Genomic DNA, 20789 nt, shown 5'->3' on the forward strand with positions numbered 1-20789 from the left:
TAATCCCAGTGGCTTAGAAAATTAGCTCATACAGGCATCATGACAACGCAAAAGAAGCCTGGCGGTCACTGGAGCGCTGAGAATCCTATACCTACTATTCAGAAATTCGTGGAAAGCCTAGATAGGGATAAAAGAGAGCGGGATAGACAAATCGATGAAGCCGCTAAGGTGCATGCCAGAGAAGAACGACATAATAAGCATCATGCAGCAGAAGCTACGCCGCATAAGCCTAGCCCTACATCCAACAATAGAAGACGAAGAGTCACAGACCCTACCACTGGGAAAGAGGTTGAGATAGATGACGTTGGTAAAGAATTCATGAAAACCCTAGACGAGCCCAAAGTGCGTAACGAAACTACCTATCATTTGGTACACAAAATGGCTTACCTACGATTTAGCTCACCGTTCCGAATGCAAATCTTTTGTTGCCAACTGTGAGTCTATCGACTCCTAAGTGTTAATAAGAAGCCTCATTTAATGACAAGGAACCAGAAAGTACAAACACAACATGATCAGCCGTTTTCAGAATATAAATACAATCAAGATATCACTTCACCTCCGGACCCCATTGCTGAGGGAACAACTTCGGATGTTCCAATCCACGGCGAAAAGACCAACATTCTATTCCACCCCACACCGTCTGTGAGCTATGAGCCAATGTTTAAATCTTTGGAAAAGCGGGGCGGCGTGCTATGTATGGCTATATTCGCAGGTATTCTGATCATTGGAAAAATCTCTGGAGCGTCCTTAAAATGGATGATCCTGTTGTCTTGCAGTGTTGTTTCAGCAGTTTGGCTTTGGATCCAAGATGTCATCCAAAAGGGGAGGAGTCAAGAATGGAGCAGTGAAAAACTTCGAGGGCAAACGGTATGAAACATATCTACTATGTGAGGCAATTCCTAGCATTAACGCCCATATTAGGCTACAGCAAACTTGCTGCCAGAGTCTGTGGAGTGGCTCAATCGTTTTCTTGAAGTAGCATGGGGTCTTTTGAATCCTGATATGTTTGCAAGCGTTGCTGATACTATCGAAGACGTCATGCAAGCATCCGTACCAGGGATCATTGAAAATGTTCGAGTTGCTGAGATTGATCAGGGGTCAAATCCATTCCGAGTCCTCAGTCTAAGAGCACTCCCGGAAAGCCAGGCGACAAATTTGGCAAATGGAATGCGTGAGGAGAATCTAAAAATGAAAACCCAGGACGAAGCTACTGCTGAGGAAGAGGGTGGTGAAGTTTATAATATTGAATGTTCGTTCGCATACCACGCCAAACCTACAGGTAATACGTCATCCGCCAAAGCAGCCAATATGCATATGATGTTGGTATTTTATCTTGGAATCAAGGGCCTCTTCGGCGTGCCTCTGCCAATTTTTACAGAGTTGATAGAAGTCGTTGGTACTATTCGACTTCGACTGCAACTTACACCTCAACCACCTTTTGCGAAAACACTGACCTTTAGCTTGATGGGGCTTCCCCATGTCAGAGCCGGCTGCGTTCCAATGGTGAAGCATGGGGTTAACATTTTGAATTTACCACTCATATCTAACTTCGTTAATTATGCCATTGGAGCTGCTGCAAGTTTATACGTCGCCCCAAAATCCATGACAATGGATATTGCACAGTTACTACAAGGAGATGATATCCAAAAAGACACCTTTGCGCTAGGGATTCTCTGGGTGAGGGTGCATCGCGCTGTTGGTTTGAGCAAACAAGACAAACGAGGAAGCAAAGGAGGTGGAAGTGATCCGTATATCAACCTATCATTTTCAAAATATGGGAAACCCATGTATTGCACCAGAGTTATTTGTGACGATCTTAACCCTGTGTGGGAGGAGTCCGCGGCTCTTTTAGTATCTCCAGAGATCATTAAAGCCGACGAACAACTAAGTATTGAATTATGGGATTCTGATCGAAACACGGCTGACGACATTGTCGGCAAAGTCGAACTTTCGGTTCAGAAGATGATTCAACACCCTGGGAAAATGTACCGTATGGTGTCCAAACTGTGCGGGATGGATGTTGGCTCTGAGATGCCGGGAGAACTTCACTGGGAAGTTGGTTACTTTGGAAAACCGCGCATGCGACAGCAATTGCGAACTGATGGAAAGAGTAAAGACTTACCAGGCAAAATGAAAGATGATCCAAAGTTACAAGACGAGATGGGCAATATTATGAATGAAGATCAGGATGCTGTGATGCATACTCCACCGGATCCTCTCTGGCCAAGTGGAATATGTAGTATAGTTGTTCATCAGATTGTCAACCTACAATTTGCAAGAATCAAGGGAACTCTGGGGAACCGAAAAGGCCGCGATTATGATCCAGCTCGAGAATATGGCGAGAATACGGATGAGGAAGGGAAAGATCTGCCAACGAGTTATTGCACAATAATGTTGAATGACAATTTGGTGAGCTCCTTGGATAACTTACCAATTCGGGCATAGGCTAATAACTATCCAGGTGTATCGAACACGGGCCAAGGCTGTTTCAAGCAAACCCATTTTCAATGCCGGCACCGAAAGGTTTATTAGAGACTGGCGGTCTGCTCTCATCACTATCGTAGTGCGTGATCAGAGATACCGCCAGCACGACCCTATTTTAGGAGTTGTTCCCCTCAAACTCTCTAATATATTACAGTCTCGATCGCAAGTAACAAGATGGTACCCTCTGGATGGTGGTGTTGGTTACGGCCGCATTCGTGTGTCGTTATTGTTTCAAAGTATAGAAACTCGCCTTCCGCGCCAGCTCCTTGGCTGGGATGTCGGTACTTTTGAGCTGCTCTCTGACCGTCTTATTGCCAAGGGGTTTAATCAAACTTTCAAAATAAAACTGCGTACAAGTGGGAGCGCTTGTTCAATTCCTCGATCCGCCTGTCACCCTCTCAAAGATCAAAGTGGATTCTATGTTGATTTGACTTCAGAAGCCTTGAAGCATGATACCCGCCTACCAGTACAGCATCGCTACAGATCTGCAGTAGTCTTAGAGCTACATGGCAGCGGCAGCTCTGATACAGGTTTCGTTATCATCTGGCTGCAAGATATTACAGACAATGAAACTGCCGTTCTCAACTTGCCGATATGGACAACCAGAAATCCGCAACGACTAACCCAAAATTTCATCAAGGAGGATAACTGTGAGCAAAAGCGCAGTCCTGGCCTGGAAGATTTGACGATAGTGGGCCGGTTAGAAGTGTCGTGCCGTTTCTCACCTGGGTTGAGTGATGCGCATGAGTCTCTAGTCACTGACAATACTATGAGAGAGACATACGAAGCTTGGGAAGCTTGTATTGCTGAAGGTGTCCGCGGACGAAAGATCGTGGCGGAAGTTCCAGATCATATCAAACAGCTGCATGAAAAGGCATTACTGAACGACATAGGTGGGCTAGGAACTCAGAAAATTGAAAAGGAAGAAGGCCATAATGATCAATGGTACCGTGAGCATGGTTTTGACTGGTCACTAGCATTTGGTGAAGATCCAAGTGCTATTGCCGACTTTAGTCGAAGTCGTGATGACGACTCCGATGACATATCCGAAAGCCTCCAGGCTGAGAGCTTAGATACTCAAAATCAAGAGAATGTCGAGAAAAATGATACCAGCGAACCTACAACTCAAGCAAATGACTCTCAACGCACCGACGAGGACAGGAATGAGATTGAGTCTATGACCACCAACACAGATTCTCACGCCGGAGATTTTGAAACGAAGGAAGAGCGGCGTCAGCGTTTAGGCAATAAGCAAAATAAACGGACAGAGAAGCGCAAGCTTCGGGGTTCCATGCAATGGGCACCGGTGCGAAACGCAGCATTCGTGAAAGACGAGGCCACCTTTGCTTTGAAAAAGGTGAAACACAAAATGACTGGTGGGCTGGTAGGAAGGGAACCTGATATTGAAACCGAAATCGGATGAGGTTAGGCTAATAGAGCACCAGTTCCTTGTTGAACGTTTGAACCTTGAAACACGTATTCTTATACTCACTTCCCTAGGCAGAGCTACTTTATCGCCTGTATATACATACAATTATGGAGCATTTTTAACTTGTTGCTTTCTTTTATGCACAAAGATAAACAAATTTGATTGCATTGCTTTTACTATGTCGTCAGTAGACTCAGATCATTCGGGTATCTGACAGTTAACCCTTATGTCAACTTCGAGCAGGTATGAAGACTCTGGTGTGAACTGGGTTGCCACTACCAAAAGATGGCATTTATGCACATGTTAACTGGTTAGCCATGATGATACTCCGTAGCAGTCGTATTTCGCATGATTCTACTAGGGATTGGAACTATCCTATTGGTCTGGCATCCTATGTATGCTTCCCGAAACTTCGACTTTTTTGGGTCTGCATCAATCGACATTGCTGAAATTCCCCCTGACTCCGATTTCGGCAAGAGAATCCCGAATATGTTCATAGGTAAGTTTTTCTTTTCTTTTCTTTTTTGACTAATGCCAGCTGTTAGAGCCTGGCTTCATCAACTAGTCAAACCAGGGCCTAGATGGAAGGGTAGCGGATATTCTGAACGACGTTGGAATGGGGCGAGCTCGGCCACCAGTGGTTGAATATCTATCCTAGTGCCAGCACAACTTCAGCATATGAAGGCTAATATAAAATGTTGGTCAGATCATAAAGCAGGGAGGTAAGCTGATTAAAGGGATAGTTCAAGGAAATGATAGTTCTCCGGACTCCGAACTCCGATACTAGACACAATATTCTTTGAAGAGTACTGCCCTGCTAAAACACCATCCGCAGGGTATATTTTAGAATGGATGAATCCGAGTCAGCCCACGTAGTTGCTTAATCACTGCAAGAAATGATAAACCCTGAGTGGGAGAAGAAACGAGAGCGTTTGAAATACGGTAGAGATTTTCAGCAAGGCAGACTACGAGCAAGAAGTCAGTTTAACTCAGTGGTAACCTCATTTTGTTGAGAGGTTACTAAATATATGTGTGTGCATACGTATGCATACAAGTCGATTTCGAGGTTGCTGTTTTCTATGAGCATCAAGACTGGGGTTTGGGAAGGGATGACAGAATCAATCGGAAATATCCTTCGCATCAAGGAATACGAACTCCAGCCCAACACGTCAAGGTTCGTTTACCAAACATATGCGGATACGATGTGACGTGAGCGAGGAATACGTCAAAGAACACTCATGCAAGGGGTGAATTTTCTGGAAGGAATTCTGGGCTTTGTTGGAATATCATGCATGTGTTTCAAGAGCGAGTCCACGTGGACGGACAGCCTCAGCGGTCCCGAAATCGTCTTGGATAACTACACGCGATTTGCACCAAAGCTAAAGCAGCTTTCTGGTTCTAATGCTGACGTTGGGTGGTCGCATGGCTCAATTGGCGGCAACAGTTTTAACGGCCACGAGCGCGTGGAGCTTTTTTGCATAGTTCCGTCAAAAGACGCTTAAATGTAGAAAGGTGTCTTGAGAACCCGTACGACAGCGATGATTAATGGCTGGCAGAAGATGTTTTTTATGGTCATAGAAAGCCGAAGTGTCTCGGGCCGTGTGGCAAGGACGGAAAGAAAGCGCCCTAAAGATGGTAGCCAATATACCTTTATAGACCAAGACAGACGGGGATGCTGAGAATGAAAAATGCCTTCTGCTAAACTCAAGCTCGATAGAGCTAAGATGTGTATCTAAATTTCAGCACAAATTCCGCTCCCTGAGACCTTTTTTTCGCACTTCTGCAAATAGACCATATGCAAGGCATCTCAAGTATGAAACCAAGCTAAGTAGATATCCGCCAAAAAGAAATAAAAGTCCACCTACGCCATGACGACCGATACATGCCAGTTTTGTAGTCAGCCAGTAACCAAAATGTGAAAATACTCTAGGGGGAGAAATAATAATAAAGAAAAAGTATAGAAAAGAAAAGTAAGAGATGGAAGAATATCATGTCAAAAATATAAAGTCCAAAAAAAAGTTCCCATGCATCTGAAGTAATTTACGGATTTCTAGAGAACAGGGTTCACGTCGAGCTTCAGTGGAATTGAAGGGTGCGTAGAGCTGAGGAGGGTGGCAGGTGTTGGCCTCCCCTCCTCCTGCAGCAATCGAGGCTCTATCGGTTCTGGTGCCGCATCAATCCCGCTCCCATGGCACGTCATCTGCACGTGACCATCTTTAATCGGACCTAGAGTCCATCGCCATTGCCGTTGACGTTTACTGCGACGGGCAATCGGTGTCTGCGGCGTGATTGGTTCTTCATTCGGGCGAGGCGCAATGTCACGAAGTCCTGCAGCGCGAACTTGACGTGTGTACCGGCTATGCTTCTTTCGTTTCCCCGGGGTTTCTGTTTCCTTACAAAAAATAGGCTCTTCGTCTGAAGCACTTGACGAATCAGAGATATCCGAACCTGACTCACCCTCTGAGGAAGATGAAGGCGTTGCCGATGAATCCGAGGTGAGATCGGAATGTCTATCAGTAAATCGTACTGTTTTAATCTCTTCGTCGATCGGGAACCGATAAGCTACTCGTTTCTTCGCGGGAAATAGAATCCTGCGTCCATTCCCGGGGCCGTTCGACGCGGAAGCCGATAGGGAAGCGCGTCTGAGTGAGCATACAGGAATAGGAGAATTTCGTAATATACCCCGAATGCCTAGTGGAACCTGGTACGGGAGCCCATCGTAACTATGGCGACTTTGGCTCATGGGCGCACAGTCCAGTTTCGATGCATTATAATCTCTCATCGGGGCATCATTTCTAGTCCTGGACGCCGGAGAGGATGTGCGCTGATAGGCATCGAAAGCGTTTTTAAAGGTGTTTCTGACAGTGGGTGAAGGTGAGCAACCGGCGGAGCGGTTAAGCGATAGACCTGTTGTTGAGTTCCCAAACGAAACGGGGAGACATGACGTCTGAAGTGATAGTTTCGGGCGTTTATTCGTAGAATTCGGGTTGCTGTGAATTATAGGAGGGGAAGGGGTTGTTGGGGCAGTAACGACGAGCATGGTGTTAGGGATAGAAGAGCTTTGAGATTGTTTAATGGCTTGTGCGACGGGCGGGTTCGAGGAGGATAAGGAGGAGCTTTCTGGAGTACTTGAATCGGTGTTATGTATACGTGGGTGCTGGCTTTTCACCGATATCGTAAGCATTCTGAATAGGGAAGTGAGCCAGCAGCTGAGAGAGTTTAAGACTCCGCATCCAGGTTCAGTATCAGCGACTGAGAACGGTTGAGGCGTATGCATGGAAACGAAACAACGGAGGTGATAAATATAGAGCTGGTGGGTGTATCCATAGTGGCGGGCGTCTGAAGCGGCCAATCTACTGCAAAGAAATCATTGTTGTATAAGTATTCTGAAATGGGGCGATTGTTTTTTATAGAACGTTTGTTTCAAAGGAAGGGGTAGCAGGAAAATATTATGTTGTTTTGAAAGGCGCCTAGCTCGACTGTGCATGATAAGTATGTTCATGGGCAGGAGGGCAAGGGGGGGGACCTTTTTTCTCAGAAAAAAGGTGTTTCATCCATGTGTCTTTTGATTGGGAAAACATCATCTCCTTCGCGGGAGCTGGCCGGCGAGGTGTAGATATAAAAATAAAAATAGTTGAGCAGAGGGGAAAAAAAAAACAATTTAAAATCGGGGAGTTTATTTTAGTGCTGTGGAGGAGCACACTGTTTATCACCAGCCTGGCCATTATTTGAGGGGCGCGATCTCCCAATTATCGGCGGCGTGATGGGTCTCGCTGTCACCTTTTTTGCCGCAAAGGGCTCGTTACAATGCCACTGTAGATGTGGAACTTTTCCAAGCTTCTGGTTGGTGCAGAACGCTGCGCGCCGCGAAAGTTCTTTTGATGCCGTCCAGTCTTTGCTGCAGGTCTGTTGGTTCCACTCACCGCTAGTCAAATGTATATTTTTAGTTCTCTTGGGCGCTGGCGTTGGGCCAATCGCATCATTTCTGCCGGTGATTTTCCCTCGGTCTCTGTGCGGACAGAAGATGGATCCAGGCTCTCCCTTGGGGAAGAGGATGGCCTTTTTCGTAGGGCAATCATGGGGGTGTTCGCGGCATGAAAGTATCAGAGCATATACCTTGCCCATTAATTATTATTATTGAGGAGCCCGAAAGAACAAGTGAGCATCCTGACTCGGGCCTGGACCTCGAGCTAATTCCTTGCTCGTACTCTGTCCTTCGTATTATTATCGCCATCAACCCCGAGGCCGCCAATAATTTGTGACACTACATTCGCTGGTCGAGGCCAAACAATAGGAAGCGGGATACACAAAAGAAACCAGTGGAAGGCTGCTGGATCTTCAATTTTTGCTTGGTCAAGTTTGTACGCTGAAGAGGTGAGAAAGCGCCTCCCTAGGCGGTCATGATTTCCGTGATTCCGGGTAACATGCTCAAGCTCGTAGTGGTGGATGAAATTTGATCAACACATGCCGAAATGTAATTGTGGGCATCATTGAGGGGCAGCTAACAGGGCCATCCTGGTCCTTATTCCATGATCTCCTTCAGGGAGCGAGCGGTTAGCGTGACAATGGGAAACGGCGTGGTCGAAGGAAAACTTCTTCTGGAAGCAAAGTCCCGAGACATTTTATGACTGCCTGGTTCCAAGGCTTGCGATAACGTAGAGAGAGAGTGCAGGTAGCCAGAATATGTATTTCGCTTCGGTGTTCGCGGGCGAGACGAGACGTGTGTTGCTAAAAATAAGTGCCCTGGCAGGTGTGGATAGCGCTAAACCTTTTCTGGTCTAGGCGGCGGACGTGTCATTAAACGCTCGTTCACGCACTCTGCCTGTTCACCTCCACTCCTCGATCCTCCAGCGATCTTCGCTGGTCCTTCCAAAATTATTGAATCACACTCCGCAAGGTGAGCTCCCACTTATGAGATACCAAGCCCGACCCCGGAGACGAGGATAAGGCTAGCAGAGAAGTGAAGGTCATTTTTGGGTGTCGTACGCTCCTCTTTTAGCTGGAGACGCACGTAAAACAAATTCGCTGGAGTCTCAGAGGAAGGCCAAGCAGCGGGAGAGCAAGGGCCTCTGCAACCAGTGGCATTGGGCCTACGTAGGGCAAATGTCACCTTTTACGGTAGTTAGTGGGAGGCTCTGGTATAATAATACGCAGCAATGAGAGCACCCCATATGGGTCGAGCATTGACAACAGTACTTGACACATGGCCGCCACCAGAAAAACATGCTACCATAGCCATGTAACTGCTCCGTGCCTATTATTATTATGTGTAAAAGCCTGTATCTTCATGTTCCTGGATCAACAGTTCTCCACTCCAAACCGCCAACTCCACCCTCCACCGGACTGATGAGCATTCGGAGGTAAGATTTCTCTCCAATACCTGTTCCGGTATGGCGCACGGAGGAGCGTAATGAATATCTCATCATATTCATGGATACTTCACCCCAGTTGCATGATTAAGGCTCCGTCCCCATATTTCACCGATGAACCATGGCTATAACGAGTTCCACCTTCCTGACTCGAGGCAACTTTGATCCCCCGTCACCAATGATCCATATCAAAACCTACATACTGGCTATCATGTGAATTCGAAACCTGGTCCTACTGTCTTTTACTCAGCTGTAAGAGCTATGAACACTATCACGATTATATCGTTCCAGAGGTCACGGTATATATGATAGATATATCTGTGACGCATCGGCTACAATTCTAGCTTCTAGTACCAGCTGTATAATCCGGGCCGAGTCGCCGACCCCCCCTCAAAAAAAAAGTTAGCTAACCTCGCAAACGTTCCAACTGCAAGGACTTTGTTCTGTCAATGAACGAGACTTGCCTTACCGGCCGCTCGCGTGGCTTTCAAGCTCCGATCTTGATCTCGAAACTAGGGCTGGTAATGACAATCCACTGCGCCGAGTATGTATGTATAGAGCTTGATTACATAGTGAGCAACTTGGCACGAATGTAATGACGCGGGTGGCCGGCTCAAAATTCAAAGCGAGGTTCTTGGTGTTCTGCTCAATGATCTACTCTGCCATGTTTCTTGGGGAAAGGAATAAAATGGCCTCAACAACGCTACTCATGCATATTCAAACAACGCCGTGGGATTGATAGGGAATCAAGCTTTACGATTCACAACCCAAACAGGGTTTCAAACGGCACCGGGAGAGCAACGGCGGCTACTCGCCCCTGTGTGCCTAATAAATGCAGCTAGGTCCGTATGTGAGCAAAGCCGTACGCCAAATCGGTAGTCGAGTTCGGTAGTTGCATGCGAAGACACCAGCGGCAGACAGACGTGTGGCTGCGTGCCAATCGGAGGCTGCTTTACAGATGTCCGAAGGTTGGCTACCTTGCATATTCTATATTACCAATCGACAGAGCCGTGCGTTTTATAGGACAGAGAGGACAGCAGAAAGGTGTGTTTGATCAACGCCGGCCTCGTTTTTGCTCCACCGAAGCAGAGTAACTTGACTTCCCGCCGTGCGACGGCGTCACGTCCCGCGGATGGTCAGCTAGCTCAACCAATTAACTACCAGTAAGACTCTTAACCGTACATCGAGTCAAGCAGAGGCAGGGACATACAAGAGTGCATATCGTACCGGCGGCTGGTAGCGTAGCTTGATGTCCAATCCATATGCAGTCTGGAGTACGGAGCTCAGGCGGGAGTACGGTGCCTTGAAGCCCGGTCAGAGAGCCGAAAAGAGGAGAAAACGCACATGCTGCTGAATTGCTCCGATGGCCCTTGGCCCAGGCCAGCAAACTCTGGCCGCGAGAGCCGTGATCCTGCACCCTCGAGGCGTAAGCACCTCAGGCGAGCGCGGAGTTGATGGGGTGCGGTCCGTGCGGCCAAGACCTTTGGTGTGTGACAGCTGGGCCGCCGTCGCACTTCCAGCTCATGACCACGACAACCCCGACGAGAGAGACGACAGCGCTACGCACACCACCGTCCTCCCCCTGGCTGCTTTGTCTCGTGTGCCCCTAACCGTCGCTCGAAATGTGATTCATCTTCGGCGAGTCTGCTGCCGATTGTCACCCCCCTGCCGGGTCCCCACGCTGTGTCTCCGGGATTTGTCTGGAAATAATAAGATTGCCGTCATACGATGTCCCTTCTTCGAAGGCAGGGAAGCCTCTGCAGGGATGATAGGAGGGTCATCATTCATTTTGTTAGCTCACCTTCTCCTACAACCCTGCTTTTTCATTATGCGCCTTGATGATCTTGTGGTTTATTCCGTTGCGCGTTTTGATATCATCTTGCGTCTAACCCTAGCCAGCTGGACGTTTCATGCCTTGGAAAGGAGAAGAATAGTCCGGCAGCGGTAGCTAATTGGTGTTCTCTTCACAATCTATGACGTCTGCCATCTATGCACCTCTTTGATCTCCCGGTGTGAACTTGCCTTGTTCTTCCGCAGCACATTCGTTAAGACAGCATTGATGGGACATCTGGCTGATGGACTTCTTGCATCCCAATCCATGTTAGCTGGATTGGGCTCTTTGCAGTTTCTTTCCTTGTGATTAGGACTATGATTGTTTCTACGCATCAGTTTTCGAGGTCGAAAACCCGGCTTTGAAATCTCTCCCGCTTGCTGTTCAGCAGAAGCAAATTGTTGTCACTTGTAACTACGAAGCTCGGCGACGCGGGCTCCGGAAGCTCCAGCTCATTAAAGAGGCGAAGAAGGTCTGCCCCGATGTAGTAATTGTGCTTGGCGAGGACCTGACCAGGTTCCGTGATGCGTCGAAAGAATTGCACTCTTTCCTAAGAAAATGCGTGTGGAATGACTTTGCAGAGAAATTGGGGTTCGATGAGGTGAGGACAGGCCCTCTATGAACAGACCGGGGAGACATTCACAACAAACCACTGTTTACTTACATGGAACCATCCAAAATCTACAGGTTTTTCTTGATGTCACCGCAATGGTAGACTACAATATTCAATTTTTGAATTTCAATAACCTCCAATCTTCTTTTTTTCAGCTCGACAAGAATGACCCAACCGTGGGATTCGCGTTTGATGCTTCCATGTTTTGTGGGCCTACCTATCCTACTGAGAAGTCATCTATTTTGAGTCGTCAAAAACTGGCAGGGCAACTGGTGCTCTCAGATTCATTAGACATACGGCTGATATTAGGCTCACATCTTGCAAATTATCTACGACATCAGCTGGAAGAGCACACCCGTTACAGTGCCACAGTTGGTGTTTCCACATCAAAGTTGTTGGCTAAATTAGTTGGAAATGTAAACAAACCCCGAAGCCAGACCACACTGATACCCCCATATTTGACAGAGGATTGTGAGCAAAATAACATCCTGAAGTTTCTTGATCCACATGAAATTGGAAAAATTCCTGGAATTGGATTCAAAATGGCAAGTCGTATTAGAGCTCATATACTAGGCCGGCAATCTAAATCTGGAATATACCAAGAACTGAGTGCCAGTGATAAAGTCACTGTTGGAGATGTACGTTTATTCCCAGGTATGGGACCGCCAAAGCTAGATCATATTTTAGAAGGCGGTGGGTGGCCAAAGGATATTGGCACCAGAGTTTGGTATTTGCTTAATGGGGTTGAGGATACAGCAGTGGCGCAGGGTAGAAATATTCCTTCTCAGATCAGCATCGAGGATTCTTATGCGCAACTTGATTCCATACAAGCTGTCCAAAAGGCGGTAACTCTACTCGCCCACAGCCTCCTTCGCCGCATGCATGCAGATCTGACAGAGGAAGATGGCTCAGAAGATGATCGTATGCGCTTAGAAACTACAGAAACGGCAACCAAAAAGAAAAAAAAGTGGCTAGCACAGCCACGCACGCTGCGTCTTTCTACTCGCGCACGTCCTGTGGCATCTTTAAATGGAAGTCAATCCTTCCAAGGCAACAGAATATCTAAGTCATGTCCAATGCCCCAGTTTATTTTTTCCTTCACGGAAAATGCACAGACACTGTCTCAGCGTCTCGTGGAGGATACGATTATACCTCTTTTTCGAAGGCTCCACCCGGATAAATCTGGGTATAAGCTCAGCCTCATCAACATTGCGGTAACGAATATGCTTGAATGTGCTGGCACTGACAAGGGCAGCATAGGCCAAGACATTGGGAAGCTGTTTCGAAGCCGAGAGAATGAGGCAACGCCGCGTTCATGGCCTGGAAGCGCGAATGAGGACCGAGCGCCGAAGCCGGATGGTCTGGGCATCGACAACCTTGGTAGGCCGGGTTTGCCACTGGATGACCACAATCACCGTCGACCACATCACGTATCCACGCCGATTATGGATGCTGCGAATCCCAACCAGCACGGCGAATCTGAGTGGGCGAGCGACGAGGACATCGGTAGCAACGACTCAGCCACTCCATGTGACGAGTGCCCGAAATGCGGTGCGCTTGTACCTTGCTTTGCGGCCCATGCCCATGCCATATACCACTCAGTACAGCAAAAAGAATAATACGGCGTATTGAGTTCCGATTTTTCTTTCGGATCTTCACAATTACGCAGGCCCAGAGTTGAAGTTTTCCACTGCCAAGAGTACCTTCCAACTTCAACCGTTTAACGATACTTTTAGGTAGATTTTAAGTAGGTGTTAAGACCAGAAACAAAAATTTAATACTGCTAGACTCAGGCGCTAGATATCATCGGTTTTCTAGATATGAGAATGAAGCCTGCAGTATTTTGGTTGTTAACTAATGTTAGCTAAAGCTATTGTTGGTAGTTAGCATAAAAAAATCATGCCTTTCTGGATGGCAACAAACATACTGGATTGGTGGCAGCCGATATGTTCTTGAAATTAAATGGCTACTATCTCCAGAAAGTGCCATCCGCAAACGAACCGCATAACAAAGATCTTGCAAATGCTCAAATCGCAGCTGTCACAAACCAATGGATCCCCGAGCGTCTGGGACAGTATTATAAGTCTGTGTCGACACCTTTGGGCTAGTTAGTGAATAGAAGAGAACAACAACTCATCCGCCAGATCCTAGGTACTTGCCTCATAGCGTCGCCAATGCATTGAGAGTACTGGCACGAGCATATGAAGATAATCTTGCCAAACCCCCAACCATGCGTGTTTTATAAGTATGCATTGGTGCCGTCGGATCTTTGAAAGACTCTCTGGGCAAATTCTAGCAAATAGTTTCTTTTCTGTCCCGCAATTTATCTGAAAGCCCTCTAATTCCAGGGAAGCGGGTTCAACATATAAACCTTTGGCTTTAATCCCAAATTTTTAGCTATACAGTCTTTTACCGATAACATCACATACCCTTCAACTGTTCTAGCACATATTTTAGGCTCTACCCAGTGGCACTTGCTTTCTCAGCAAATTCGGGTACCTCAATTTTAGGATACTGCGGAAGTATAAATTCTACGCGTTTATCTGGACTTACCTTCTGGAGTTCCGTCGAATACAATTTTATGCATCTTTCCGCTCAGAATGCCGATTCTTCAGAATGTGTCATACAAAAATATTAGTTTATATTTAGTTGTACTAGTAGCAAAAGTTGAATTTTGGAGACCACTGCCTCGGAGAGGCCAATAATGATTTGGCGGTAACCAGGTTCCCTTTCATGTCCAGGTGGATGAAGTCTGTAGTAGCATGATGAAAAGGCCGAGTGACCGAGCCCGGCTGGAGATGTTTGCGGTGAACAATCTACGGGTGCGGCGAAACATTTTGATGTACTTGTGAATTGGTTGAATGCCTGATGAAGGTTCACATTTGCAGGGGTTGGTGTGCATAGAATTGCAACCAACAACGCTTCCCAATACGTCCAATAGCTTAACTAGCTACATTCACACTTAAAGTGATCCTACATACCGAGTACTATTGGGGGTTTCTACCCTGTGCTTTGTGGAAAAAGCACAATATTAGTTTCCGCTCTACAACATATAGTCTCCGTATTCGGTCCACGATGCCGTATCGGCTAGGCTAAGCCAAGTCCTTTCGGCGCGTGGGCCACAGACAGTGAGGCTTGGAGATGCCAGGTTAGAATTAGCTCGTGTCTATGCGAGCACAAGATGTCCACCCAAGCCGGGTATCTCTCTAGGCGAGACCCAGCCGGGATGGATTGATTTGCGGGCTCGCGGGGTGCTCGGTAGACTTGCAGGTGCCAGGACGTTGAGTGCAGCCAAGCCACAAACCGACCTGGTAACTAGTCGACATCTCCCTAGGCGTTACTCGCCATCGTCCGCCTTTTTTGCCCTCTTTTTATAGGCAGATTGACCAACAGGAGCCGGGAATTATGCAAGGAAGAAGTGCCATATGCTTTTCGCCCAGCAAGTGATCAACCCAGCCTCCCAGTTCTTTTCGTTATTGACCTGTCCAAACCACCTCTGTCTCTTCTGATTGCGTGATTATACCAGTCTTTAATACTGTTATCTGGACATGAATCAAAGGCATCGACGCCGACATCTAGATACCCGCAGAGATAAGAGACAGCCCATGTTTCCAAAATGATATCCCACGTTGTAGCCGTAGCAGCAGCCGCCTTGTTGTTGAGCAGAGCCGCGATGAAACTTTTCAAGAGTACCAGCTTTCCGGGATAGTAGAAGTTACGCACCCTGGTGAACTGGCCGCCCGCAATGTCGCCCAGGTGCTTGGGAGGAGCAAGGTCTACGTAGTGGGCGCGGATCAGCAACAGTTTCAAGGCACGGAGCTCCGGTGAAGAAAACTCGAAACGGAGAGAGTTCAAGTCGAGCATGTAGTATTGCTGGGCAACGCTCGCGTGGATTCTCTGGATGGCAGGGTTGTTGCACGCTTCGATCAGTCTGGGATCGAGGGTGCCGTACGACCAAGGCGCGGTGCGACAGCCAGCGTCCACGAGCATGCGGGCCGCAAGGTCGAACTGCCCAGCGGTGGGGATGATCATGATACTCTGTAGGGGGAACGAGTTGGTTAGCGGTTATGGGAAGCAGAAATGCGTAGACAGCATACGTTCACGGTGGTTGGCGCGCCGAGTTGCGCGAGGGCGACCTCCCCCCAGACGACCAGCTCGAGCGAGCTCAATGTTTCATGGAGGAAAGCTAGAGCAGGCCTGACGACTGACATCTGGCCGGGCAGCGGTCGAACGAGCACCGGGCTGACTGGCGCTGGTTTGATGCCGGGAGAGCTGGGGACGGGTGGCTGAAGCAGTGAGCTGGCGTGAAGCGTCTAAGTTGAACTGGAAACTGACGGGAGGTCCAAAGCTACCACTAGATGCGCTGCGGGCTGTCCATGGATTTCTGACGGGCAGAACCAGAGTCGGCTCCGCTCGTAGACTCAAATGCAAACGACGCCAGGGGGATTGTAAACGGCCACGCCGACGACATGTGGAATGCGAGCTGCTGCGAGCACACCAGAGGGCAGGAGAGAGCGTGAGATGGTTAGAACAAGCTGACACGCGCGGTGTATCACGATGCCGGCGCCCAGGAGACGCCGTTTCCCGGCAGCTGTTGTAATAACACCAGAGCTACGATGCTGGCGTCTTGTTCCTCGTGCCCGCGACTCCTGGTGTTTGGTGGCGGCGGATCAGGAGCGTCGCGTTATGCGCTGGACGTTCCAGAGCGGGTTGACGGCGTCGGGCGTCAGCATCGCCGGCTCTCTCGCTCTCTGACTTCGTCTCTCTACAATCTCTCTATGACTTGTTCTTTCTTTCGTTCTTCCTTTCTGGCTTCGCTCATTTATTATTGCTATTATCCATCTCCTTGTCGCTGTCTCAAGGGCCTGCGCCACACTCCACGTCACTGGCTGTTCGCCTGCCCTACGCCGCCCGTCCAGCCCCCATTCCTCCCCGACAACCCAACCTCGACCCCCTCAAGGCGCCGCCAAGCGTATCACTTACGACAGCGCCCCCGGCCAAACTCTGTGTACCCGCCCGCTTGATCGAAGATCTCTTCTTGCCGTTCTTCTTATTTCGCCTGCCCATCGCAGATACCAGCCGGCCGATTATTATTGACTCTGCTGCCAATATCAGTGCCTCACTGCCCCATCCAAGCGCCGCGATCCATCCCATAATACGGAGTACATATCCTACTGGTGGCCCACGGCTGCTTTGGAATCACTATTAAGTCGTGTTGCAAGCTACTAGTTACTCCACCTGCCGAGGGCTGAGCTGAGCATCCCTTATTAACGAGTATTTTTCATCCTCCGGCGCAGCAAGGCTGGGGCCTTTTGTCGACAAACTCGCTCCCCCTTCTTGCTTCTTCTAGTTATCTATCCGCTTCGTTTATCTTCTAGTCAACTAAGCGCTGTTCGTGTCGCTTTGATGCCGTCGAGATTCCAAGGATCTTGTTAGTATAACGACTCGCCGGATAAGAACCCGGCCCGCTCCTTCGTCAAGATCCCGCCCTTGCCCGGGAGCCCTCATCCACCCAACTCTCGTTATGAAGCTTTCCACCTATCTGGTTCCAGCTGTGGCCAGTGTCGTATCGTTTTTTTCCCTAAATGTATCTGGTGTGTCCTGACTCTGCACCCTCTTCTTGATTCTGTTCTTGCTGACGCGTGCACACCTCCAGCACATGCCTATGGCAGGGACAGAATTAACTATGTTTCTCTGGTTGAGGAACCTGTCATCAATACCCCCTCTCACCGGGTGAATGCCCTGTCAAATTTTGATATCACATTTTCGTTACATCGCAAAAACCAAAGGATAAAACTGAGCCTGGAGCCCAACCATGACATCCTTGGCTTCGAACCCGAGTTCCAGTTCGTTGACAACAACGGAGATCTTCAGCGAACCGAGCCCATCGACAGATTTGAACACAAAGTCTACAAGGGGTGGGCATGGATCCAGTCAGGTGGCGGTTGGGAGCGATCCGGATGGGCGAGAATCGTCGTTCGCGAGGATGGGACATACCCCCTATTCGAAGGCACCTTCACCATCATGCACGACCATCATCACATCATGCTACGGTCTAACTATGTCCAGACAAGGCAGGATCTGGACCCTGTCGTGGAAGATGCCCCAGAAGAATACATGATTGTTTTCCGTGACTCAGATGTTGGTCGAGAGATACATGAACATCTTAAGCGATCGTCGCCCATAGAACGGGGGTGTGGTGCTGACTCTCTTGACTTCAATACAAACCCAGACCATCCTATTTTTCGCCCAGTGGTGAAGCGTGACCAGAGCAACTGGGCTTCAGTACCTCTTGAACTAATGTTTGGTCTTAGCAAGCGGCAAAGTGATACCTTTGGTGGGAATTCTGGTGGCCCTGTTAACGTTCGCCAAACAATTGGCAACACAGCTGGTTGCCCAAAAACAAGAAGGGTTGCACTGATTGGTGTTGCAGCCGACTGTGAATACACAAAATCATTCAATTCATCAGTCCAGCAAGCCCAACGCAATATCGTTACTGTGGTGAACACTGCCTCCCAGATCTATGAACAAACATTTAACATTACTCTTGGCCTGAAAAAAGTACAAGTACTCCCTGGTGATTGTCCATCCACTCCACCAACCTCAGCCCCATGGAATGCTGTATGTGGGAGCCCTGCGAGCCCTGGAATTGATATTACCCAAAGGCTGAATCTCTTCTCTGCCTGGAGAGGTGAACAAAGAGATGACCATGCATTTTGGATGCTGATGACAACTTGCAACTCAGGCCCTGAGGTCGGTTTGGCGTGGTTAGGCCAGCTGTGTATTAATACTGCTGTCCAACAATCTGGCGCCAACAACGCATCACAATCAGTTAGTGGCACTGGCGTTGTCGTACGAACTCCACAAGAATGGCAGGTCTTCGCCCACGAAGCAGGTCATATTTTTGGCGCAGTGCATGACTGTGATTCCACCCTTTGCCAATCGCAGAGAAATGTAGCAACATCTCGTTGTTGCCCATTGACTGCAGATACGTGCGATGCCAGCGGCAGATTTATCATGAACCCAACTTCTGGACGAGGCATTACTGAGTTTTCCCCTTGTACCGTCGGCCAGGTTTGTACATCGATGTCCCGAAATAGTATTCGAACAAGCTGTCTCACAAACAATCGCAATGTCGTTACTTATGCTGGCAGCGAATGTGGCAATGGTATTGTCGAGGAAGGTGAAGACTGTGACTGCGGTGGAGATGCACTCTGTGGCAATAATCAATGCTGTGACCCCAAAACCTGCAAATTCCGCAATGGCGCTGTCTGTGATGATTCTAATGAAGAATGCTGCCGTGGCTGCCGTTTCTCATCATCCGACACTGTCTGCCGAGCCAGCACTGGCCCTTGTGACCCGGAAGAGAAGTGTCCGGGTAACTCTGCTATATGCCCTAAAGATACTCACAAGGCTGACGGTGACGGCTGCGGAAACGGACTAGCTTGCGCGAGCGGTCAGTGTACGAGCAGAGATATGCAGTGCAAGGTCCTTATGGGCGGTCGATTGGGGAGCAATGACACTCGAGCCTGTGATTCTTCGAGTTGTTCGTTGACCTGTGTTTCTCCTGCCCTGCCTCCAGGTGTTTGCTCGAGCGGGATGCAATATTTCCTGGATGGAACGCCTTGTCTGGCTGGTGGAAGATGTCGAAATGTAAGTTTATAAAACCCCCTCCCAGCCTTTTTCTTAATCCCGTTAAATGGAGCCATACTTATAATTGTGTTTTTGGTTAGGGTATCTGTGATGGAAGCTCTTTTGGAAAGGAGATCAAGTCCTGGATCGACCGAAATAAGACTATCGTCATCGGTGTTTCCGCCGGTGTTGGTGGTCTTCTACTTCTTAGCATTTTAATCTGCATCGTACGCCGATGTCGAAAACCAAAGCCCAAAAATAGAAAAATGGCACCCATGAGTGTTGCAGGCCCGCCAGAAATGTGGCCTAACTCCATGCCTCCTCCTGGTCAATATAACCAATACAATCGTGGCCCCCCTCCCGCTCCGCCACAAGATGTTCCTCCGGTGTATGCGCCACCAACCTACTCGCAAAATTATCAGCGCGGCGGCATGCCTTCGCCTCGTTATGCATAATCGTTTTTGTTGCTCTTCATAAAACGGTGATTTATGACTATATGACCTGCACTGTCGTTTGCTCATCTATTCCTTTTTTTATTCTTTGAAATACCGCACAGTATTCCTCATTTTTGAGCGTTCCATACACAACACCACACTTCAATGCCATGCCTTGTTCTCCTGCCTTAAGCCTTGGGTAAACAGCAACTCACCGCCACATTGGCCCTGAACAGTGCAAGTACTTTCTAGTTTATCTGCACATACCCTTTCGCCCTACCATCCATCCCATTTTCTATTATCACATCCTTGTTCATCTTGATTTCTGCCTTGTATAAAGGTAGAGATGACACTTTTTCATGTTGAACCTCTTTGACTTTGGAATAATACTTATCCGGGGTAAGGCATGTGGTAACAAGGCGTGTCTTTTTCTTGTCCATAGTCGCATTTGCATGGGAACTCGGATTTTCAAAGATTTTTGCTACATTTGGTTTTGTGTTTCCTTTTCAGCTTTGATGGATAGCGTACTGATGGGATCACTGTTCCCAATGCTTGTTTAGACACACATTTTGATAGTACCTAACCTAGCTTGATATAATGCTCGCAAGGAGTATACGAAATAGAAAGAAATTTTTCTTCTTGTTACATTGGTTGTTTATATATCAGTGGGTTCTGGCTATAACGCAAAGGAGAGTAGGTACAGTTTACACACTTGAAAAGGAATAGGAAACTAGCCACGCCACGCGCGCTTATATGGTCCCATTATGGTGGCCATCGACGAATTTGTCAGAGCCCACCAGAGTCTAAACGCTGCAAGGAGCCAAAAAGGGAGAGAAAAAGACGTGCCCAACGATTGACAAAACCGTAGCACCAGTACCAAGGCCCAATATCAGATCAAAGACAATCGCTAAAATAGATTAAAAAAAGGACAAAAGGAGGGCGAAAGTAAAATTTGATACAATCCAACTGGTTCTTTCAATTACCAAAAAGAGACTCG

At 48.1% G+C, this 20789-nt stretch overlaps 5 protein-coding genes across 5 annotated transcripts; 3 read left to right on the forward strand and 2 right to left on the reverse strand.

Annotated features, from left to right (window-relative positions):
* Positions 1 to 39: 39 nt before the first annotated feature.
* LOZ57_004554 (uncharacterized protein) lies at positions 40 to 3907 on the forward strand (the record flags this gene model as incomplete). The annotated part of the gene is made up of 5 exons (XM_049253596.1): positions 40 to 342; positions 399 to 434; positions 493 to 867; positions 922 to 2409; positions 2462 to 3907. The coding sequence occupies 5 exons, from the start codon at positions 40 to 42 to the stop codon at positions 3905 to 3907; spliced, it is 3648 nt and encodes a 1215-aa protein (XP_049107416.1).
* A 2056-nt stretch (positions 3908 to 5963) lies between these two features.
* On the reverse strand, positions 5964 to 7097 carry LOZ57_004555 (uncharacterized protein; the record flags this gene model as incomplete). The annotated part of the gene is made up of 1 exon (XM_049253597.1): positions 5964 to 7097. The coding sequence occupies one exon, from the start codon at positions 7095 to 7097 to the stop codon at positions 5964 to 5966; it is 1134 nt and encodes a 377-aa protein (XP_049107417.1).
* Positions 7098 to 10645: 3548 nt separating this feature from the next.
* On the forward strand, positions 10646 to 13345 carry LOZ57_004556 (uncharacterized protein; the record flags this gene model as incomplete). The annotated part of the gene is made up of 3 exons (XM_049253598.1): positions 10646 to 10906; positions 11427 to 11714; positions 11801 to 13345. 3 exons carry the CDS (start codon positions 10646 to 10648, stop codon positions 13343 to 13345), a joined length of 2094 nt encoding a protein of 697 aa, XP_049107418.1.
* Positions 13346 to 15173: 1828 nt separating this feature from the next.
* Positions 15174 to 15937, reverse strand: LOZ57_004557 (uncharacterized protein; the record flags this gene model as incomplete). The annotated part of the gene is made up of 2 exons (XM_049253599.1): positions 15174 to 15764; positions 15824 to 15937. The coding sequence occupies 2 exons, from the start codon at positions 15935 to 15937 to the stop codon at positions 15174 to 15176; spliced, it is 705 nt and encodes a 234-aa protein (XP_049107419.1).
* A 1313-nt stretch (positions 15938 to 17250) lies between these two features.
* LOZ57_004558 (uncharacterized protein) lies at positions 17251 to 19813 on the forward strand (the record flags this gene model as incomplete). Its single annotated transcript, XM_049253600.1, has 3 exons — positions 17251 to 17320; positions 17383 to 19379; positions 19460 to 19813. 3 exons carry the CDS (start codon positions 17251 to 17253, stop codon positions 19811 to 19813), a joined length of 2421 nt encoding a protein of 806 aa, XP_049107420.1.
* Positions 19814 to 20789: the final 976 nt, after the last annotated feature.

This window comes from Ophidiomyces ophidiicola, assembly GCF_022830035.1.
Source record: "Ophidiomyces ophidiicola strain CBS 122913 chromosome Unknown scaffold_19, whole genome shotgun sequence".
Classification (NCBI taxonomy): Eukaryota; Fungi; Ascomycota; class Eurotiomycetes; order Onygenales; family Onygenaceae; genus Ophidiomyces; species Ophidiomyces ophidiicola.